At 41.5% G+C, this 25,015-nt stretch overlaps 1 protein-coding gene across 2 annotated transcripts in view; it reads left to right on the top strand.

The window, feature by feature from the left end:
- LOC139228122 (SHC-transforming protein 1-like) overlaps positions 1–23,701 on the top strand; it is a 127,764-nt gene extending 104,063 nt beyond the window's left edge. For both annotated transcript variants that reach the window (XM_070859312.1, XM_070859311.1), the window contains 6 exons: positions 733–859; positions 2,252–2,426; positions 4,782–4,854; positions 8,431–8,619; positions 13,442–13,698; positions 22,904–23,701. In XM_070859312.1, the coding sequence (XP_070715413.1) occupies positions 733–859; positions 2,252–2,426; positions 4,782–4,854; positions 8,431–8,619; positions 13,442–13,698; positions 22,904–23,020 (938 nt within the window). In that variant the 3' untranslated portion in view covers positions 23,021–23,701. The remainder of the gene's footprint in view (positions 1–732; positions 860–2,251; positions 2,427–4,781; positions 4,855–8,430; positions 8,620–13,441; positions 13,699–22,903) is intronic.
- Positions 23,702–25,015: the final 1,314 nt, after the last annotated feature.

Raw genomic sequence — 25,015 nt, 5'->3', positions numbered from 1 at the left:
CCAATGATGTACTTTTGGAGTGTAGTCACTGTTGTAATGTGGGAAACGCGGCAGCCAATTTGCACACAGCAAGCTCCCACAAACAGCAATGTGATGAAGACCAGATAATCTGGTTTTGTTATGTTGCTTGAGGGATAGTGGCCAGGACACCGGGGATAACTCCCCTGCTCTTCTTTGAAATAGTACCATGGGATCTTTTACGTCCACCTGAGAGAGCTAACGGGGCCTCTGTTTAACGTGTCATCCAAAAGACAGCAGCTCTGACAGTACTGCGCTCCCTCAGCACTGCACTGGAATGTCAGCCTAGATTTGTGTGCTCATATCCCTGGAGTGGGACTTGAACCCACATCCTGCTACCCACTGAGCCACAGCTGACACTCCTATAGCACTAGTCATTGGGAATATGTATAGTTCTAATTTACTAATTCCTATATGCTAAACTATTTCATAAAATGTTCATCAATTATCTATTTTTAATACTAAATACAGAAATAAATACTGTGCTAAATATTAATACTTGTATTCCAGTACAAGATTATTAGTGTGTTGATGCTGTTTAGCAATAATAAAACAATATGAAATGCAACAATAATTTCACTGTGATTTGTGTATATAGCTTATTTAAAATGGAAAGTGTCAGAATTGATAATTTCTACAAAGTTTGTTAAATGTACCATTATTTTGCAAGCAACATAAACAAAATATCTAACCCATCTTGCATTCTTATTTTAGCGTGCCATATTTTGGAGTGCTCTGATGATTTGGCCCAAGATGTTATAAACACCATAGGACAAGCATTTGAACTTCGCTTTAAACAATACTTGAAGAACCCGCCTGTAGTGCTCACACCTAATGAGAGGTCAGTGCGCTCAAGTCCCAGTTACCACTCAAACAAAAATCCCAAGACGAATAGAAACATAGAAAATAGGTACAGGAGTAGGCCATTCAGCCCTTCGAGCCTGCACCACCATTCAATAAGATCATGGCTGATCATTCCCTCAGTACCCCTTTCCTGCTTTCTCTCCATACCCCTTGATCCCTTTAGCTGTAAGGGCCATATCTAACATCCTCTTGAATATATCCAATGAATTGGCATCAACAACTTTCTGCGGTAGGGAATTCCACAGGTTAACAATTCTGAGTGAAGAAGTTTCTCCTCAGCTCAGTCCTAAATGGCTTACCCCTTATCCTTCGACTGTGACCCCTGGTTCTGGACTTCCCCAACATCGGGAACATTCTTCCCGCATCTAACCTGTCCAGTCCTGTCAGAATTTTATATGTTTCTATGAGATCCCCTCTCATCCTTCTAAACTCCAGTGAATACAGGCCCAGTCGATGCAGTCTCTCTTCAAATATCAGTCCAGCCATCCTGGGAATCAGTCTGGTGAACCTTCGCTGCACTCCCTCAATAGCAAGAACATCCTTCCTCAGATTGGGAGACCAAAACTGAACACAATATTCCAGGTGAGGCCTCACTAAGGCCCTGTACAACTGCAGTAAGACCTCCTTGCTCCTATGCTCAAATCCCCTAGCTATGAACGCCAACATACCATTTGCCTTCTTCACCGCCTGCTGTACTTGCATGCCAACTTTCAATGACTGATGTATCATGACACCCAGGTCTCATTGCACCTCCCCTTTTCCTAATCTGCCACCATTCAGATAATCTGCCTTTGTGTTTTTGCCCCCAAAGTGGATAACCTCACATTTATCCACATTATACTGCATCTGCCATGCATTTTCCCGCTCACCTAACCTGTCCAAGTCACCCTGCAGCCTCTTAGCCTCCTCCTCACAGCTCACACCCAGCTTAGTGTCATCTGCAAACTTGAAGATATTACACTCAATTCCATCATATTGTATATTGTAAATAGCAGGGGTCCCAGCACTGAGGCCTGTGGCATTTCACTAGTCACTGCCTGCCATTCTGAAAAGGACCCGTTTATCCCGACTCTCTGCTTCCTGTCTGCCAACCAGTTCTCTATCCACGTCAATACATTACCCCCATGCGCTTTAATTTTGCACACCAATCTCTTGCGTGGGACCTTGTCAAAAGCCTTTTGAAAGTCCAAATACACCACATCCACTGGTTCTTCATTTTTGTTTAGAATTTCCAAACCGTTAATAAGCACAACAAACTAATAATTTTCAAAAACCTTTTTATGTTGGCCACTGTCCATTTCAGAAACAAGAAGGTATGAAGATTTACAAATAATGTTCTAATGCTTTTGTTGCTATTCTCGTACTGCAGGAGGCCAGGTTTTGCAATATGGTCCGTGGAGGGTGAAGAAGATCAGAACCATGGGTACTGCAATGAAATCCCAGGTAAAGCGGCACCTCCCGGAGGCTTACAGAATGCAAAAGTAAAAGACGACTCGGCAGCCTACAGTAATAGCCAAATGAAAAAGGATGGAGACTTTTCACAGGTTAGCGTATTAAAAATTATTTTTGCTAAGATTTCAATACCAGCAATAGCTGGAGTCTGAGATTTTTTAAAACATTCTCATTTCCAAAAGGGTGATTATCATTTTAATGGTGCATGTAAAGTACTGGAAATCATTTGAAATATTTTGCATCGTGCATATACTTTATATATTGGGGAAACCCAGCTGAAGGGCCAAGGTCCATCATGCAAGACATTGTCATGAAGCTAAAACAAAGGCTAGAGAAGGCAAGCTTGGGTTTATGTAGGAGTAACGGAAAACATAGAAATATAGAAACATAGAAAATAGGTGCAGGAGTAGGCCATTCGGCCCTTCGAGCCTGCACCGCCATTCAATGAGTTCATGGCTGAACATGCAACCTCAGTACCCCATTCCTGCTTTCTCGCCATACCCCTTGATCCCCCGAGTAGTAAGGACTTCATCTAACTCCTTTTTGAATATATTTAGTGAATTGGCCTCACAGCTTTCTGTGGTAGAGAATTCCACAGGTTCACCACTCTCTGGGTGAAGAAGTTTCTCCTCATCTCGGTCCTAAATGGCTTACCCCTTATCCTTAGATTGTGACCCCTGGTTCTGGACTTCCCCAACATTGGGAACATTCTTCCTGCATCTAAGCTGTCTGAACCCATCAGAATTTTAAACGTTTCTATGAGATCCCCTCTCATTCTTCTGAATTCCAGTGAATACAAGCCCAGTTGATCCAGTCTTTCTTGATATGTCAGTCCCGCCATCCCGGGAATCAGTCTGGTGAACCTTCGCTGCACTCCCTCAATAGCAAGAATGTCCTTCCTCAAGTTAGGAGACCAAAACTGTACACAATACTCCAGGTGTGGCCTCACCAAGACCCTGTACAACTGTAGCAACACCTCCCTGCCCCTGTACTCAAATCCCCTCGCTATGAAGGCCAACATGCCATTTGTTTTCTTAACCGCCTGCTGTACCTGCATGCCAACCTTCAATGACTGATGTACCATGACACCCAGGTCTCGTTGCACCTCTCCTTTTCCTAATCTGTCACCATTCAGATAATAGTCTGTCTCTCTGTTTTTACCACCAAAGTGGATAACCTCACATTTATCCACATTATACTTCATCTGCCATGCATTTGCCCACTCACCTAACCTATCCAAGTCACTCTGCAGCCTCATAGCATCCTCCTCGCAGCTCACACTGCCACCCAACTTAGTGTCATCCGCAAATTTGGAGATACTACATTTAATCCCCTCATCCAAAAAAACTGAGTTTGGTAAAGAGCAATATCGGCAGCACGGTGATTTCATTGGCCATTTATAGATTTTGTATTATTGTTTGAAGCTGGTATGGTTCAGGTGCAAACTGCAGCTAGCAAGACTAGTTATAGTCTCGAGTTCACCTCCCAGCAGGACAGGACTTCCATCTGCCCCTCTGACACTACTGGAGCCATGATCCATTTCCCTGGGATGGGATAATCTCGTATGTTGGGAGGATCAGAGGGAAATTCTGTCAGTGGTGCAGCAGAAGTATCGCTGCAGCACGAGAAGAACTGGGAGCAGCATTAAATGGACTCGAGCACCCTGGAGTTGGGAGTAGATGTCCCACTAAACGCCTTGACCGAGACGGGGGCCTTCAGCAGGCAAGTGCCGGGGACAGAGCCGAAGGAGAGGAGGCCATGGCAAGGCCTTCCCTTCTAAACCCTCGTTTAAACAGTCAGCTGTGACTCATTCGCCTGAGTCAGATGGTCGTGGGCTCAAGTCCCACTCCAAGAAATTGAGCACATAAATCTAGGCTGACAGCCCAGTGCAGTGCTGAGGGAGTGCTGAACTGTTGGAGGTGAAGTCTTTCGATGATACGTTAAACCGAAGCCCCGTCTGCTCTCTCAGGTGGACATAAAAGATCCCAAGCAGGGGAGTTATCCACGATGAACTGGCCAATATTTATCCTTCAATCAACATAACAAAAACAGATTATCTCGTCATTATCGCATTACTGTTTGTGGGAGCTTGCTGTGCACAAAATGGCTGCCGTGTTTCCCACATTACAACAGTGACTACACTCCCAAAGTATTTCATTGGTTGTAAAGCGCTTTGAGATGTCTGGAGGTCGTGAAAGGCGCTCTATAAATGCAAGTCTGTCTTTCTTTGAACACCCATCTGCTGGACTAGTTTAATTGTTTGCATTGATACTTTCAGTCTCCTGCTTCACCCCTCACGAGACCTACTTCTCTGTGAGGGGCCCTATAAAAGTCATGGTGTTTCTGCTGCCTGACTGAGGTATAGTTATATATAAGGTCTTTTCATATATTACACTTGTGTTGAAATGGTTTGCTGATTCCCTGATGTTGAATACATTGTTTTACAGACTGCTAACCCACCATCCGTCACCATTTATGAAAATTATTCCGATCCACACAAACAAACCTTCATTATGGCAGGTATGTCACATACCTCGCAGATTTCAATTCCATTAAAATTATAAAATTTGGTATATAATGATTTTAGAATGCTCCATGCTTTTTTAATTAATTACAAATGTTGCAACTCAGCTTTTGTACCACAAAAATAACATTTTTTTCTGAGATTTTCTATGTATAACTTCAATTTGTAAATAGCAATTCAATAATAGGACTACTGTTTATTCAGTTAGGTGTATGTAAGTACGTGCCAATGGCTTATTTTCCGCTTTCTGATTGGTTCAGTGTAGGTGCATATCTGAGCTTTGCAATTGGTTTCTTTGGCTCATTGTTCCTACTTTTTCTGATTCAACCAGATACCAACAAAAAAAATCACATTAGAGCTTTCTGATTGGCTCAGTGTTGCTACTGTTTGTGAATCGGATATTTGGGAGGAACATTCAAGCACCATTTAGGTGTCATGATGGATCCCTATTCCCTCACCCCAGCTCCAAAGTCAACAACCATGTTGCTGCCTCCATTGGCCTTCCTGCACTCTTTGTTCCTGAGTGTCAATTCTACACCTCCCTCTCTGCTGAGTCTCTGCTTCCCCTGCTGCCCAGGACCTCCCACTCATAGAATCATTGAAAATTCTGACACAGAAGGAGGCCATTTGGCCCATTGTGTCTGTGTCGGTCGAAAAAGCGTTACCCAGCCTAATCCCACCTTCCAGCACTGCGTCCGTAGCCCTGTAGGTCACGGTTCTTTGGGCACAAATTTCCCCATGAGTCGCACCATTTTTTTTGGAGCAACTTGATTTTTCTGGTGTATCTTTTTAGTTGCAAATATGGCCATTTAATTTGCGCCAGTGTAAGTGAGTGAGTTAGGTTTTTTGTTGGGTCAGTTTTTTTCAAAAGTTCCCAGCCACTTCGACCATTTATGCCAATTTGGCCAGAAAAAAGTTGTACTAAACTAACTTAGGGCAGTGTATGTGTCCACTTTTGTCTGCACAGAAAGACCTTACTTACAGTTAAGGAATCGGTGCAAGTAACTACATTTAAAGCACCAAACAAAGCATAAAAAGTAATAAGCAATTAATTAACAAATAAAATAGAAGGAACCCTGCCCCTAAAGCACCAAAATCAATCAGTAAATAACAAATAAAAAAATAGAAGTCCTACGTTAGGGAACACAGTGGGCCGCCGATGAGGGGGGCCGTTCGGCCAGGGCTAGGGACGGTGTGCTTCGGCCCCTCCCACACAGCCTGTGCGTGTTTGCAGAAACGGCCTGCCAGGAGCTACTGCACATGCGTGCAGACTCTAGCGCGCATGTGCAGAGGTCCCGGTACTGTGTTCAGCGCCGGGACCTAGCTCCGCCCCAAATCCATTGACGGAGGAGAGGCTGGGGAGAAACCAAAATATGGAGGACTTTGTTTGGCGCGCTTGGAGGCGGGCAAAAGCAGCGCAGCTCAAGTGAAGGCGCCAGAAAAAGAGGTTAGGGAAATTTGGGCCCATGAAGTGCACATCCAAGTACCTTTTTAAATGTGATGAGGGTTTCTGCCTCTATCACCCTATCAGGCAATGAGTTCCAGACTCTCATCACCCTCTGGGTGAAGAAATATTTCCTCATCTCTCCTCTAATCTTTCCACCAGCTACTTTAAATCTGTGCCCCTAGTTATTGACCCTTCTGCTAAGGGAAACGGGTCCTTCCTATCCACTCTATCTCGGCCCCTCATAATTGTATACACCTCAATTAAATCTCCCCTCAGCCTCCTCTGTTCCAAGGAAAACAAACCCAGCCTATGCAATCTTTCCTCATAGCTAAAGTTTTCCAGTTCTGGTAACATCCTCGTAAATCTCTCTGGGTCTTGGCCTTTCCCTACTGCTTACCCCACTGCCCCCCTCTTGCCTTACTCCTGCACTTCCTCCTCTGTCGCACCTGTGTTTTCCCTGTCGCTAAGCCTCATGCTCTGACACCCTGACATACATTAATCCTTGCCTGCCACACTCTCCTCACTTTGTGGCCCGACCTGCGAGAGATCATCAGCGGCAGGTCGAGGCCATAAAAGGAGCAGCATTGTGGGCCCTGGACCGGCCATGCCACTGCAAGGTACAGCACAACCTGGTGCAGGAGAGCAACATCAGCGAAGAGGGCAACTGGATTGGACGTCATCAAGGTCCAGGTCGCTGATTGTAGCGTGGGCAGGTACAGCAGGAGCAGCAAGGTCGGGGCGAAGGAGTGACGAGTGATCGTGGAGTGACGTGATCGGGGCCCAGGAGAGGTGAGAGTTCAGGGTCAGAAGAGGCGAGGGCCCAGGGGCAGCACAGGCCAGCCCGCACTAGGTCTGTGCAGCAGAGCTGGTCTCCAGTCATCTTGGTTAATCCTTGCCACTGGACCAAGACCTAGCTCTAACAGCCACCACACGTTTTAAAAAAAAAAATCCACGCACAGGCATCTTCCACCCTTCAATGTGTAATTCAGGACCAGAAATATCATGTCCTTCATTGAAACATCCTTTTTTGCCGTGGAAGCAAGTCATCCTCATTTTGAGGGACTGCCTATGATGACTCTGCCTTGTCTCCCCTCCATTCTTCTCCTCTTTTGCAGCACTCAGTCTCACTCCTTTACCACCTCCTCAAGTGAGCCTCTGCGTTCGCTGCCAACAGCAGCCCTTCCACACTCTCTCTGCTGTCCACTGCCTGCTTAATTTCACCTCACTCTGACCTCCCAGAGCTCGGCCTCATTCCTCCACCCCACCCTTCTTTGAACATCTGCTTTCTCTGTGGCCTACTCTCTGCTAGGTATTTGGCCCTTCCCTTCTGCTCACTCCTCGCCCAACCTTCCCCTCACTCCCAGAGCTTCAGACATTTCTCCCTTTGTGTCCAGCCTTCACCTTCCTTGTTGCTTAGGGTTCCAGCACTCAGTCATGTCACATGCTGACCAGCCTGCCTTCAGTCCATTCTCCCACTAAAATTTGAATCATAAATAAAAAGAAATTCAGCTGCTCGCTCATTTAAAATAAATTACAAAGTATTGATAAAAGTTTTTAAAAGTGCCATGATTTCAAAGTTTGATTTGTCACACATGTAGTATGCTTCATTTGAATTTGGTCATTTTCATTGTTAAACCATGAAAGTTACCTTCGATAACGTTCCAAAGTTCATGCTTTCTGCTGTTTTTGATATTTTTATACAAAAAGCACAATTCCAGTTGCCTCCACTTCTAATAATAGCTTCTCTAGAGGTTTTAGTTCTAAATCTTGAAAATGTTACTCGATGGACAGAAGGGAAGAAGGCAGCAAGACTTGCAAGCAGCAAATCCCGATATGCTTTATGAATGGTTGGTTGCTGTTTCACAAAGTGACATTTGAGGCAATCAGATAAAAGAGTGTGATGTCTGATGTGTGATGGAAATAGGTATACACCAGACATGCAACTTTAATTAAAAAAAAAATGTAAATACTGGTAGATCGCCTCTGGCATTGCTCATAGTCCGAGGTTTTATAGGAACAGATGTTTATACAAAGTAGATTCATCAGGTTCACAAGTTTTTTTTTGTCAAAGCATCACTTTAATGATTTTATGAATGATGGGACCCTACATAAATGAATATTTCAGGCAATTCATGGACTAGATTTCCACAAATGAATGGAAACATTCCACCAATCAAAGCCACCAGCAGATCTGATCTTTTTGATGATCCATCTTACATGAACACACACAATGTGGAGAATCCCACCTCTTCCACCAGAAATGGAGCACCAGGACAGATCTCTGCCAACATGCACAAAGATGGATATAACGCAAGTAAGTTTGTGAAGACCGAGATTCTACATCCAAAATTGAAGTTCACTTGTTACACTGCCACCGATACAAAATTTCACAAGCCTCTGTTGTTTTGTTATATCCTGAGGATAGGCTGTTAATCAAAACCATTTTAGAACTTGATACAAGAAAGCATAAACCAAATCAAGGACATTCAGCCGATTGAACTTGTTCCCTCCACAAACTTTGTACAATTTATCTCATGGATTCCATTGGCTTCACTCAAGCCCAAGCAACCAAATACGGGAAGTGGAGCCTTGTTTTATTTTAAAATTAAAATTCCTTCCCATCTCTTCTAATCGAGAGACTGAAAAATATTAATACAACCTACACTATTCATCTGTGACCAAATGCATTTCAGTACATCAAATCTGACCGTGTGCAGCTGTATATGTCACTAGTAAACATTCTACTTTTCTCTCTACAGATGCTGATCCATTTCTTGTGTACTTCCAACATTTTCTGTGTACAGGCGAACCTTTCAGCTGCGGTGACAGGTGTAAAATGGGCGACAACGCATTGGCCGTCCATTCTACACCCCTGCCTGATGGAAAGGGAAATCTGACAGGATGTATAACGGGCACCAATTCACTACTGCCCGTTTTACACCCCAGGCCATGTTGAAAGTTCCGCTCTATACGTCAAATCTCCAGCATTTGTAGTTTTTTTTTTCATTTCTCTGCTCTACTCATTTGTTCATTTTATATCTTAAAACTTTCATGAAAAGGGCATCCAATATTTCAGAACTTCTCAAGTGATACACTGTAGCCTTGGACGTGTAGTGATACTGCATGGTCGCTAAGACTGGTGGGGTGCATTTTCGATCCCCCCACTCAATTGAAATCCCAATCTCGGCCATACTGCCACGGGGAGGCACTAAGCAGAAGGCAGGCCCCACCACACAAGGGACAGACTTTTCACCAGGCTATTTTTATGACCCATAATAGCTGCCCACGAATAGTTCTCCTATTATCCCGGGAGCCAGCCACGGGATGCGCGAGGCTCAGTAGGGATGAGCAAAGGGAGGAAAATAGATCAAATTAACTCTTTACGAAGGAAGGCACCCTCAAGAAAACACATCTGTAACAGACTCTGGGGTTTCAACAATTCTTGAATCGTGGACAGATTCTGGTTAGTAACTGTTTGGTAGGGACACTCACTTTGCATGGGATTTAGCACTTGCGTGCAGCATTAAATGGTAAATACCGGCTGACTTTTCCTGTGTTAACCTCATTTAAATAATTTGGTCAGGGATTGCCACCTGCATTGGCCCTGGTGATGGGATCTGGAAAATTGCTTGCATAGGCTTAGGTGTCCGTGGAGTGGGGCGGCAGCTGAAGACAAAATAATCTTTTTATTATGGTCAATCGTCTTGCAATCAATTATACTCCCTTGGGGGTCATTTATATGTAAAATCCTGTCCATCCTCCAAAGTAACTCTGCAATCCAGGAATGCACTGTTATTCCTAGCGTCCGTTGTTGCCAAGGGGTTAATGATGGGAAATTCATTGTTTGGCATTTTCCTCTCATTAACGCGTCATTTCAATAAGCATGCCCATATTTGCTTGGACATATTCAACGCCTGCTGTTGTATCGGGCAGAAATGGTGGCAATCCATGGGGAACCAGCAGAACATCTCCCAGCCTGATCTTCTGCCCGCCCCCCCCCCCCCCCCCCCACTCCCCACCCCTGCTCTGGATATACCCAAAATCTGGTGGATTAGGGGCATGAGATTGATCCTTTTATCATCATGTTATAATTCGGTAGTTGTGTGAAAATCTAGTCATTCTATTATCTATACATACCTAGACTACACAAAAAGTTGGAACTAAAAATCAACTGTCTAGCTGGATAGTTTCATTTAAAAGGGGAGATTCTCCACTGCCCAGTTAATCTATCATGACATGTAGACAAGAATTGACCCCTACAGTATTTTCAGATAGCTGCAAAGCTCAACTGCCCCTGATAAAATCCTACCCCACATCTCAGACACACATGTAACTGCAACATAACACTTGGATTGCAAATGTTACACTTAAGATAGGATATGAGCCTTAAAGGATGAATGATGTATAATCCAGTTTACATTCTCACTGTCCTTCAGAGTGTGATTAATGAGCAGGGCTCTGTCCCACAAGGAGGGAGAAATGTGGCAGAAATGTTTAATCAGTATTTTTGCTCCAGTTGTTACGGAGGAAGGTGAAAGTACAACTGTAGGGAATACCTGGAGAGGATGATGGCCATCTATGTATCTTGACATTCTTCTGTCCGCTTCCCATCTCTGAGTTCCTACTGCTGTCTCCGTGTCTCCTGGAACTCCTCTGCATTCTCCATCTCGTATCCCTTAAGTCTTCTATTGTTTGTAAGATTTATAACCCTCTCTGTCTCCTAAAGCCTCCCTCAATATAGTTAAAATTTCTTGTCCACCTTCATGCCTCCACCTGACTTCCCCCTGCCCCACCCCGGTCTCCGAAGAGAGCCCTAAAGCAGCAGGGCTATGGCCGAATTCTGAATGCCAGTTAAGGTAGTGTTTTTCTTTCACTGATGCTTAGAATACTACAATAGAACCACCCCGCATGTTCGGTGTCTCATTGCAAGTATAAAGCAGATGGGGAGAAGCGACATAGATGTTGGAAGGAAAGGTATGGATTGATCATGAGTGGGGGAGAAAGCCGATTGAGCTGAATACTGATGTGTGTGTGTGTGTGTGTGTGTGTGTGTGTGTGTGTGTGTATACACACAATGAATGGGTTTCAGAAGTAGCTGATAATTATTGATAGCTCTATAACCTATAGCAATAAGTTGTTCAGCTATGGCCATAATGACTTAACTATTAATAATCGTATCATTAGATGTTCAATATACTCCAAATTCTAATTTTCTACCTGGTGCATAGGCATCAGAAGATAATGAATTGGTGTCACATTTGCTGACGACTTCACGGTATTTGAAAATCTATTGAATTTTACCCTAAAAGGACTGCATCACTGTCACCAACGAAATAATCATTTCTACGAAGGAAAATACAAAATTGAAAATGCAGCAGTTTTGTTTCATAGTGGCCCATCTGCGGTTTCTTCTTGTGATGTATGGCTATCCCCACAGGAAGTAGCTATCACATTTCTAATAAACTGTATGTTAATAGAACCCTTGCTCTGCAGGGTCCAATGGAAATTAAGACATTAAATTAGATCATCTGCTCAGTGCAGATGAAGCATCTCATTTACAAGCGAGGGTTTGCTGAAACCTCCGAACTGGAAAGCAGCCATTCCTGATTTTAAACCATTAGCACTGCAGGGCTTTTGTTTTATTTGCAAGAAAAAAATACCTCCAAAGAAGTGAACCAGCCATGAAGACATTCTGAACCACTGTGCAAACAAGCAATGTGATTGTTATTTTTCTGAAAGATGGGCTTACCTGTTTGTGTCTATTGTGCTCTGTTAATTTGCTGCAAATTAACCTGACATATGGTTCTCACAGATGATCATTTTAGATATCTGTTCTTCCGCTATCAGAGCACTAATTTGACTTTGTGACGAAATGCAACTCGTGATATGCAGTCTGTGGTGATCACAATAAAATCAAAGAATAAGGAACACTTCCATTTAAGAATCAGCAAAAGGACATCTTTATCGCGCTCACCGGTGTCGCTCGATACGAGTGGTCCTTGAAATCACAAAGGGAAAAAGTCCCAAACTTAAAATTACCGCAACATGCATAGACACTGATTTTCATATAGGCGTACTTGTAGTTTCTCAGAAGCTTCAGTTTCTGATTTAGTACAGGTGATGAGATAACTGCCTTTTGAGGGGGGAAAAAACGGTAATCAAATGTAATGAATGCATTCCTTAAGGTCAAGACCATAAAGGGCCAGCTACTTGCAGTGGCTTTGAATTACTAAAGTAATCAGTAACATAACCCTCAAGTGACATCTAAATGTAGTTCTAAGCTCTTGTGTGGCAATAATTATCTGAACAGTCTTGAGGAAGAGACATTTGGTAGCAGTTTTTAAACACATTGTATTGTGTTGCAGTAACATTAAACATAAAAATGGGCTTGCTTGTGTTGAACAATGCTTTAACATAAAAGGAACATCTCAAAATTGATGTGCTTAAAAGCTGTACAAAAACAATTCCCACACTATTAATTTTTGATTTTAAAAAAAAAAATCTTTTGAATGCGCTGCTAATGGCTCAGTGGGTAACTGCGCCATATAGTGTGGTACTTAGCAATAAGTTCAGAAAGGTCCCAAATTGCCAGTCTGTCCTGAGTTAGCCTAACACGGACAAGGCATTAGTGGAGGCACTTTAATTGGCGGCGACATCCTCGGGTTGGGGAGGGAAAAGTCAGCCATAGTTCTCATTCTTGGTCACTGTCCAATTACTTTCTCGTATGAACATCAGGTGAGGATACAATCGGACTTGGCTGTGATGTCCTCCCTCCTCCACCATTGCTAAAAATGTCACTGCCCAGGCTTACACCTGGAAAATGGCCATATCAGTGGGGTTACAGAGAGTTGAACGTATCTGGGGAACCATGTATTATCACCTTTTTAGAAAAGGAGAGAAAATTTGAAAAGAAAAGGTCAAAAGTACTGCGATGAAGCAATGCAATGTAATTCCAGATACGGCTACTTTCCAAGAATAAAGTTTGGTTTGCTGCACTATATCTGATGTGTGTTACTTGTCCTCTGCTTGTATTTATATTTATATCCAATTTTTTTGTCATTTTCAGTATTTGTCTTTTGTAGTAAATAAGTGTGACTGCACAGTATAATTGTGCAACTGTGATTATGTGACTGTAGAACACACTGAAGTTGCTCAGAACAGTGCAACGGCCAACAGCCCTCCGCTGCCCACTACCTTGTCTTCCATGAGAGAGCAGCTGCTGAAGGAAGTCTGGTACCATGGAAGGATGAGCAGACAGGAAGCTGAGAGGCTGCTGATAAAGGATGGTGACTTTCTGGTGCGGGAAAGCATGACCACACCAGGACAATATGTACTGACTGGGCTGCAGGGAGGACAAGCTAAGCACTTGCTACTGGTGGACCCTGAAGGCATGGTAAGATTTAAGGGTGCAGAAGCAACTTGTATCGCTTTTATTTTTTACGTTTTAAAAAAAAAACAATTCAAGATCATTAAAATATCTAAATGTCATACAGATCCATTTCACTTTGGAAAACTAACTACTGCAGTGGTTTTATTAAGTAAATCAATATTTATCAAATCCTATTTTTGAAAAACACAATGCTCTATATTGTACAAAATGTGAAATATTTTGAATTTTAACAAATCCACATTAGTTTGTCATTGTGAATAAGCAAGAAATGCAAAATTCATCACAAATTTCAGATTCCTTCCGGAAGCTTAGAATTATATTTATCCAGCATTGTTGATGAGTGAAATGTCATTAACCATTTGCATTACTGCAGCAAAAAGACCATGGAAAGGGTACAGATGTGTGTTCAATAATGGGTTAATTCCTGTTCCTGGAACTATGATAACATCAATCCAAACTTTCTTACCTTTTTAAAAGTTCAATCAAAGTTTGCTTTTTTATTGCTGCTTGTTTAACTTTTCTATATAGTTTCTGATTATCTGTCTTTATTGGCCTCAAAAAAGAAACACAGCTGAATATTAATGCTGTAAAACTTAATGGCAGGGAGAAAAGTTCAGTACCTACTTTGCAGTAGTTTTAAATGAACTGAGGTTTGCTGTCATACTAAAACCCTGGGATTCATGTATACTTAAAGCAGCTATAGTCTACAAACTTTAAAAACCCCATCATGTCACCTGATTGACCACTACTTCTTGCTTTATCTTGATGGTTGCTGCATCTTCATGGTGATGTCCTGCAGTAGAAGCCTTGAGCTTCACCTAGGTATCTCTATATGAAATGTAAAGGATAACATGTAAGGTTTGCCATTCCTTTTCTTATCCTCCTCTTCCACCTGCACCATTCCCTGTTTGAAAAAGCTGTTGACATTGAGTAAATCTAAGGTATAAAGAGACTTGCATTTATATGGCGCCTTTCATGACCATCGGACATCTCAAAGCGCTTTACAGCCAATGAATTACTTTTGGATTGCAGTCACTGTTGTAATGTAGGAAAGGTGGCAACCAATTTTCGCATAGCAAGCGCTCTCAAAGATAATCTGTTTTTGTTATGTTGATTGAGGGATAAATATTGGCCAGGATAACTCCCCTGCTCTTCTTCGAAATAGTGCCATGTGATCTTTTACATCCAGCTGAGAAAGCAGAGCCTCGGTGTAACGTCTCATCCGAAAAACGGCACCCATGACAGTGCAGCACTCCCTCAGCACTGCACTGAAGTGTCCGCCTCGATTTATGTACTCGAATCCCTGGAGTGGGACTTGAACCCACAGCCTTCTGACTCAGAGGCAAGAGTGTTACCCACAGAGCCACAGCTGTCATATCAGCCATGATCATATTGAATGGTGGTGCAGGCTCGAAGGGCCAAATGGCCTACTCCTGCACCTATTTTCTATGAGAATTTTAGTAATGTTAAGTTCATTCATGTGACGGTATGAGAAATTGATATATAGAGAATAAATCAATGTGTTTATTATATGTCCATCCTCTCCATATTAAGATTAATGGACTTGCCAGGTCATTCATTTGAATGTCTAAGCTGCTGGCAAGAGTAGGATCACAGTTACCTCCAGAAGTCAGGTTGGGTTGGATCGGATCAGCATTGCCAGTGGGAGTCAGATTGATTAGGATCCGTCAGGAGGAGCTGGTTGGATTGTGGTTGCGAGTGGGTGTCCAGTTGAGTGAGGTTGGGTTGCCTCTCTACATCTGCCACTGATTACTGCCATTTTGAAGGTGGTTGTCAACCAACTTCAAAAACGAAATGCACACCTTTTTAATTTTGTACTTTTCTGCAATATAAACACAATTAATTCTTTGGTTCCCCCACCCCCCTCCGGAAATAAAGTGTAGCCTTAAGTGTTTCAGGTGTCCATTTGCCCTTGTACAATTCAGTTCGTTCGTTCATTTTTCCCAGAATTTCCAGGGTGTTCAATGATTCTCAAGCTGAGGCAGCTAGATATTTGCATCTGAGCTAAACGATCCTCACAAACTGATTCCTTACTGGCTTTTTACTAACCAGGGCAATGCTCTTGTGAAATGCTTTATCACCTGAAAGCCATATGGCTCACAATCATTTGGAAGAACCACAAGCATTCTTTGTGGCAGCAAACAGACTTGCATTTTTCATGGTTCACTAACTACAGTGAAATAGATGAGAATATAAAGCAGGAAACATGGCTATATGCTTAACATCTATACTTTCAATTAAAATTAGTGAACACAGTAAAATACAGGTATATCCATATAATTACTCACATCTTTCTCCCTTCTTTATAGACCATATAAAACTACCAAGTATCAATGTTTTCTGTGTTCTTTGCAACAGAATTTTGAGAAGATATGTTGAAATATTTCCCATCTATTCATTGATATGATGTCACATATCAAAATTGGGCCTTTTCTTTGCTGGGTAGCTCCCTTGCCCTCTCCCCTTATCAGTGCTGTAATTGCCTTAATAATTTCTTTGTGGGGCATTTTCAAACTGAAGGTCAGTGTCACATCTGGAAGATCAGATACAATTCACATTACATAATTATTAAAGGGCCTTCCACCCTCATCAGTAAAAATACCATTATTTAAAAAAATACCCGGAATCTGTTCTAAAAGTTAGAATACTCGATTGGAGGAGTGCAATATGAAAATAGTTTTCAGTCCTGGTAGTGTCTGTTACTCATTCAAGAAATCTGTCTTGCAAATTTTCAGGCTAACTCGTGTAATTATTTATTATTCCATGTTCACCCATTCCTCTACAGGATCTCCTCTATATATTCTCTTTCTCAAGGCTTTGGTTATTGCCATTTTTTTTAAAAATACTGTTGTAAAAAATATCCATTTTGATTTTCCTTTTTGCCCATAATCTCAGCTTCGCTGACAGCTTAGTGCCGGATTGCCTTACTGCCAATATGTTATACAGACCAGAAGGTCCTAGATTTGGTCCCGTGCCTGTGCTCAGTTGGCTGATCTCGGCTGGGGCTGCCATTGGGGCATTGCAATTGACCTCGGCAGCCTGGCTCAAGAAAGAAAAATGTATCCAAGGTTTTCGCTCCAGATTGTTATCTGGTGATCCCCACCCCCCAATGGAAGGTCTGTGTGTGCCGAGATTGGGCGAGAACAGGTTGGGGCTCAGCTGTGGTACCCTCCATTGCCAAATAGCCTGCTAACATCACTGATGATAGTCCATTGGCCAATTGGACAAGGTACAGGCTGCCCATGCCCATGGGTCTCTACCCTAGCATTAGTCGGTGTTTTGAGGGTAGAAAGTTGTAGGACAAAAAAGTTTTTTTATTTCTTTTGTTGAATTTTGAACCAATTTCTTCTTCTAATTATACATTCTTATGTGCACGACTGAGCTCAAGGCAAAATATGAGGTGGTGTGAACGGTATTCTGCACTTTTGAAACGATTAAAGGCATAAGAACATAAGAAATAGGAGTAGGAGTAGGCCACTTGGCCCCTCGAGCCTGCTCCACTATTTAATAAGATCATGGCTGATCTGATCATGGACTCGGATCCACTTCCCTGCCCACTCCCCATAACCCTTTATTCCCTTATCACTCAAAAATCTGTCTATCTCCGCCTTAAATATATTCAATGACCCAGCCTCCACAGCTCGCTGAGGCAGAGAATTCCAAAGATTTACAACCCTCTGAGAAGAAATTCCTCCTCATCTCAGTTTTAAATGGGCTGCCCCTTATTCTATGTCCCCTAGTTTTAGTTTCCCCTATGAGTGGAAATATCCTCTCTGCATCCACCTTATCAAACCCCCTCATTATATTATATGTTTTGATAAGATCACCTCTCTTCTACTGAACTCCAATGAGTATAGGTCCAACCTATCTTCATAAGATAACTGCCTCATTTCCGGAATCAACCTAGTGAACCTTCTCTGAACAGCCACCAATGCAAGTAACTAGGTCAATGTGATATATTCACAGAGCACAAGCGCACACAGCTTCCAACATGGCAGGCAGCTCTCTGGGAAGCCTCTGGAATCTGCCTGGTTCTGTTTATTATTAACTCTGCAGTTGCAGTACACAATACGTCCACATCCACACTGTGGCGCTACAAGCATTACAAGCTTACAGACATAACTTCTTCATTAAGGAGGGAGACGTGTAATTATAACAAACATCATATATAACTTTCCTGTTTATACATAACACAGGATATAAACTTTTTTTTCTCCATATTTACAAATTTAACTTTACCACTTGTTTTCTGTTTCGAAGAGGATACCTTCACTCTCGAACAGAACCTTCCAAACCTGGTGTCGATTTCACACTCATTTGAGGCTCATCCTGAGGAACGTTTCCTCCACGGAATTTCCTTGATTTTCATTTGAACTCACTCTAACTTCAGGCTCTTTGTTTTCCTGAGTTGGACTCAGACTTTCATTCTAATTCTCTCCGAGATTTGTTTCCAGTACATTGGATTTAGGATTTGCTACTGGTGTATCAAAACTATCTGATGAGTCAGAAATAATTGAATTATTCCCACCTTCAACTCCTTCCATGTCTGTAGGTAAAGTATGAACAAACCTAACCTGTCCATTATCAAACATCTTTACCAAATATGTGTGAGGACCACATCTTCACCACTCTTCCTGGTAACCACTTTAACCATTTATGGTGATGGTTCTTCACTCTCACCTTCTGGTTTAATTTCACACTTCTCTCTTTTACTCTACCTCTATCATGATTCTCTTTCTGTCTTAATTGTGTCTCTTCTACGGACTGTGCCAAATTTGGTTTTAACAACGAGAATCTGGTTCATGGCTGTCGTTTGAGAAACAACTCTGCTGGAGTTCTACCAGTAGTTGTATGAGGAGTATTTCGATATGTAATCAAAAAATTAGCTAATTTATGATCCAATGACAACTGTCGTTTCCTTGGATTTGGATCTAACATTTGTTTTGAGGGTACGTTTTACAATTTGTACAGTGCGCTCTGCTGCACCATTCGAAGCAGGATAGTATGGTGGAACCTTGGTATGTTTCACCATTTTTGCTCGTGAATTGTGCAAGTTCTTCTGAACGAAATTGTGGTCCATTATCCAAAACAATCTCTTCAGGGAGGCCAAATGAAGAAAATAATTTTCGCAAAATGTCCAATGTTTTACTTGTTGTTATTTTCCATATTGGAAACACCTCAACCCACTTCGAATGGCTATCAATCACAATGAACAATTGTTGTCCTTCTAACTCAGCAAAATCAATATGTAGCCTTTGCCACACCCTGGAAAGCCATTTCCATGGCTGTAATGATACTGATGATGGTTGCTTGCTTACTGACTGACATGTCGTACACTGACTCACGATGTACTCTATATCTTTATCAAGACCTGGCCACCATAAATAACTGCGTGCAAAACTCTTGGTCAAGCACATTCCCAGGTGCTGGTCATGGAGGTCTCTTAATAATTTGGACCTCAATTTATTTGGTATAACCACTCTTGCACCCCACATGATACAATCTTTATCGACTGATAATTCATTCATACGAATTAAGAATGGATGTGTATCTTTGTCTGTTACCTGGTTTGGCCATCCATTTGCAATATAATCATACACCTTTGACATCACTGGGTCACATTTGGTTGCTCTACCAATCTCTTCAGTTGTGACTGGCAGTTCATCAATGTATGAAAGATAAAACACTTCTTCCCTATCTGGTGTAACTTGTGATGAGGAAGACAATCTAGACATTGCATCAGCATTACTGTGATCAGCTGATCGTCTGTATTGAATATCATATGTATATACTGACAAAATCAAAGCCCATGTCTGCATTTGGGCTGCAGCTAATGTTGGAACTGGGGACTTTGGATGGAGGATTGCTGTTGGGGGCTTATGGTCCGTAACGATGGTAAACTTACAACCATACAAGTATTTGTGAAACTCCTTGACCCCAAAAATTAATGCCAAAGCTTCCCTTTCAATTTGCGCATAATTACTCACTGGCACTGAGAGTGCATGAAGCAAAAGCAATTGGTCTCTCCTCCCCACTATGTGATACATGAGAGATCACTGCCCCAACTCCATATGGAGAGGCATCACATGCTAGCTTAATCTCCTTAGATACGTCATAGTGAACTAACGTGGTGCTCTCTACCAATTTGCTTTTACACTCCTTGAATGCTGTATCACATTCTTTTGACCACTTCCAATGGACCTGTTTTTTTCAAAAGTTCATTCAGTGGATGTAATACTGTAGCCAAATTTGGTAGGAACTTCCCATAATAGTTCAAAAGACCCAAGAATGAACGAAGTTCAGTAACATTCCTGGGAGTGGGTGCATTTCTAATTGCATCCAATTTTTCCATGGTTGGATGTAAACCATCTTTGTCTACTCTGTACCCTAAGTACTCCACTGAGGTTTTTTTTAAATAACTCTCACTTACGAGCAGACACTCATACCCTGTGCTTCTCTAGCCATTTGAGGACTTCATTCAATATGTTATGATGAATTTGCATATTTGGTGCTGAAATTAGTATGTCATCCAAATAACTTACTACCCCTTCAATACCTTGCAAAATCTGGTTCATCACTCCTTGGAATATGGCTGGGGTGGAAGACACTCCAAACGGTAGCCTATTAAATTGATATAGGCCTAGATGAATATTTATAGTCAAACATGACTTGGACTCCTCATCTAGTTCAAGCTGTAAGTAGGCATTTGTAAGATCCAGTTTTGAGAAGATCTGACCCACCTATCAGTGTTGTGAACAAATCTTCTATATTCGGCAATGTATTGGGGGCATTACCCTCTAGAACCAGGTTTATGGTTACTTTATAATGACCACACAATCTTACCTTACCATCGGACTTGGGATAACAACAATGGGTGTAGCCCAATTACATCGATCTATCTTACAAATAATGTTCTCAGTCTCTGGTCTTTTGAGTTCGTGCTCAACTTTCTCCTTGAGTGCATATGGTACAGAACGTGACTTGTAGTAAACCGATCTAGCGTCCTTCTGTACCCTGACACTCGCCTTGAATCGGACTGTCCGTTTCGCCGAACACCTTCGGATACTTCTTGATAACCTCATCCGTTAATGAAAATCTCATTTCCACACACAAAATCTTACTCCAGTCCAGCTTCAGTGAGCTCAACCAATTTCTTCCTAGTAAGGCAGACTTGTCTCCTTTCACTACTATTAGAGGCAAGTTCTGAAATTGATCTTTATATTTCACCAGTACGGTGATATGACCTACCACAGGAATTTTCTCTCCCGAGTAGCCTCGCAGCTCTATCTTGGATTTCTCCAGTTGGAAATCTCGCAATTTGTCGAGGTACAGCGACTCCGGTACTACACTCACGGATGCACCCGTGTCAATTTCCATTGGTATCTTGAATCCTGCAACATCTATGTGGATTTTGATGCTTTCAGATTCGCTGTCCGTTAACCTCGTGCTCCTGATGACGTATAACTCTTAACATCTCCTCGTCCTGTTGTTCTTCCATTCTATGTAGTCTCTTGGGATTTCTACTTATAGGTTTGAACACTGGACTCATAGCTTTAAAAGCTGGTTTACCCTTCAGTCAGCATGCCTTCGCAAGATGCCCAGTCTTTCTGCGGAAGAAACACTCTGCCTTCACGTATGGACATCTTTGAGCAATGTGTTGTCCCAGGCACCTATAGCACGTGTTAGAATTTCCAGTTTCTGAGCCTTTGGGCCCCCACCATCTTTTACTTTGAAGCTGCAGGTGATTTACCTCAGTTGATTGACGACCGTAATTATTATTTAATTCTCTGGAATATTGTTCGGCCATTGACCTTGCTGTCTGACAAGCAATCTCAAAAGTCAAGTATCCGTTGTCAATAACTTCCTTCTGATCACATCATTTTTCACCCCACAAACAAAACGATCCCGTAATGCTCGGTTTTGAAAGTTTCCAAAATTACAGTGCATCGATAGCTTTTTTTAATGCTACAATGTAATCACTGATAATTTCATCAGCCTTTTGATTCCGAATCCCGAAACGATAGCTTTCAGCAATTTCTAATGGTTTGGGGTTATAGTGCTGCTCCAGCTTCGTTAAAATCTAAGCATTGTATCCTTTGGCTCATCAGGCACAAGCAGATTTACAAGGGCTTCGTACAATGCCGGACCCGCCTCCGATAAGAAGATCGCTTTCTTATGTTCCAACACAGCCCGGTTCTGGACTGCATTGTCTGGAACTTCGATTATGTTATTTGCAGTGAAATACATTTTTAGCCGATCCACATATGCTTTAAAACGTTCCCGGTCGTGTCTATATTCCCCCAAATGTCCGATTACACCTGCCATTTTAATCTCTAGCTGTTCACACCGTGTGCTGTATTTTACCTGGGATTTTGTAGCTTTTTTCCAAAGACAGAAACTTCCAAAGTCTCTGTCGTCTGGCTGAATCCTTCCCCAACAAAATTTAAGCTTTAAATCATCTGAAAAATCCCATCCTCGTCGCCAACTGTGATATATTCACAGAGCACAAGCACACACAGCTTCCTGCATGGCAGGCAGTTCTCTCAGAAGCCTCCGGAATCTGCCTGGTTCTGTTTATTATTAACTCTGCAGTTGCAGTACACAATACATCCACATCCACAGTGGAGCTACAGACATTACAAGCTTACAGACATTACAGTCAGATGAAGTGACTAGGTCAGATGAAGTGAGAAAATGATTATAGGACGAGACAAATGATTGCCAAATGCAGACAGAGCTCATGGGGCAAGATAAATGATTGCACGCAGCAAAGACATTTCTCTAAGCGCAGAGAAATAATTTAAGACAATAGGAACTGAGGCACTTAAGCTCTCTTGCCCCCTCCTGTGTGCGTGTAGCAGGTATGCAACAGTAAAGGTGCACACGGTTGCCTTCACAGATGCTTCACAAAATCAGCTTCCAATTGTATTTTGTCATTGTACTGACTGTTGTATTGAAAATAGCTCACACTGACCGCTCTCAACTAGTATGACCAGTTATCCCATGCCCCAGTCCGATACTTACCAGCATTGATCTTATTGTTTTTAATGATTTAAACATGGAATGCTGTGTTTTGCATCCTTTGCACTGCAGAATGTTTTAGTGGACAATAAAATGTATCCTTCAGTAAAATTAATTTAGTAGTTTATTTAAAACTGTTTGCCTCCTTTTTTTTTCTCCTATAAAGGTGAGAACAAAGGACCACATATTTGACAGTGTCAGTCATTTGATCCGCCACCATGTGGACAACCAGCTGCCAATTATCTCATCAGGAAATGAACTGTACCTTAAAAAAACTGTCTAAAACAAACTGTAGGAGAAGGAACTCCAGATGAAAAGCCTTTGCTTTCAGATGTAGCCATTTGCACCTGCCAGAATATTTACGAAAGCCGTCTTGTCAGTGGAAAACCATGGACTGACTGTACAGTTTGTTTCAAGAAATAAAAATGTAAAAACATTGTAGGCTGCAATGGTCACAAAAATCACTTTGCACTTCTGACTTAAGTGTTTTGCTATGAGAAAATAATTTTAAGGTAGTGTGTCAGTGTATATAATAGATGATATTTTAGGAATGTAAATCAAGAAATAGCAACAAAGTGTAACCACATATATTGTGTGAATGTTTGTTTTCTTTCTAAGCACAACTGGCATTCAGAACATGCAAAAGCCAATCTTAATGAACTGCAGACCATAAAAATGTGCCTTGATTCTAAAGAGATATTGCAGAACATATATATACAAGCTTTTTATGAAAAACTTTTTTTTCCAAATAGTTTAATTTGCTGTATACAGGTTTGTTTGTAACCTGTTTCACTGCCTTTACACCAGAATTCTCGGAAGCAAAAATCTTTAGAAAATGGAATGGAGTTTAATAATGCTTTGCTCTGTGCCAATACAGTTTGCATTTTGAGTACCTTATTGCTTTGAAAAGCACTTTACTAATTGCAGGGCTTTACTGTTTTTCTTTAAAGGTGTTAAAAGATTTATCTCATATATTATATGCACACGTGCATGCGCATGTGTGTGTGTGTATATATAAAACAAATCAAAGTCAAATATTTCTAATGGAAAGTTGATTTTTCACATTCAAGTTATGTTTGCTACCGTAGTGTACTGAAGCTGATAGGAAAATAAAACAAACTGCTTCAGAAACTGTACAGGATCAGACACATCCTTTTGTAAATGATAAATATATATACTGGATAATTTTGGATATGGCTTGTTAATTCTAGAAGTGTATCCACTAGCTGTATATCGAACGGTAATTGAGAAATTAGAATTCCAGAAGCAGAATAGTATTTTTAATGTTTTTTGGCTAGGTTTCAACACTGGAGTATGATATAAATATGACTATTATTTTCATCCTTGTATCAAAGCATGGCACAATTGAGATTTCTATTATTGCTCTTCTCCCATGACTGCCACAGTTTGACTTCATGCCAGACTTCAAAGAACCGATACAAGATATTTCCATTGCATGATAACTCCACCTAATTGAAACTGTTTATTAAAGAAAATCAGTTAACAAAGTATTTTTAAATGCTGAAAAATTTTAAATGGTGCATGACTTCTATTGCAGTGTTATTTGTAAATACTACTTTTATGCAGCTCTGCTGTGCACTTTTGTGAAGAATAAAAGGTTATTTTATTCACTGCTACCTAATAATGCTTGCATTTTCTTTTTACAATGTTTATGCTATGTTAAACAGTATGCAGCCTTTTATTATTCAAATTATGTCTATTATATATTTTACTTTAAATTGAACCAGTTAATATTGAAAAAAATTACTTAATTGTAAATGGAGCAATTAATATATTGAAACACAATATAAGTGCATCCATATTCGAGTTTTTAATGATGGATTTGATGCTAAAACACTGACCAGAAATGCAATTCTGCATTGAATAATCCCAGATGTCCATGAATACAAAAGTACTGCTTTAAGCTATTAATGGTTGATATGAGTCACCATCTGAAACTACAGAAAGCTATCTCCACACAGAAAGCTATACATTAAAAAAAGACGCGCTTTTTTTGTCGTCCTCGATTCCGAGGGACTACTGATGATGATGATGAAGACTTGCTTCCACTCCTGAAGTGAGTTCTCCAATATGAGAGCCACAGACTCTGTCACAGGTGGGACAGACATTCGCCGAGGGAAGGGTTGGGTGGGACTGGTTTGCCGCACGCTCTTTCCGCTGTACACTATACATTTTTTTAAAAAGTGCTTTTTTTGTACTGCAAAAATGGCTTCCGTGCTCCACCCTTTGTCTGTGATTGGTCCCCTTGGAGGATAAG

This window comes from Pristiophorus japonicus, chromosome 17 (assembly GCF_044704955.1).
Source record: "Pristiophorus japonicus isolate sPriJap1 chromosome 17, sPriJap1.hap1, whole genome shotgun sequence".
NCBI classification, from domain to species: domain Eukaryota; kingdom Metazoa; phylum Chordata; class Chondrichthyes; family Pristiophoridae; genus Pristiophorus; species Pristiophorus japonicus.
Note: the sequence above shows the minus strand (reverse complement) of the source record. Positions and strands in the feature narration are given on the sequence as shown.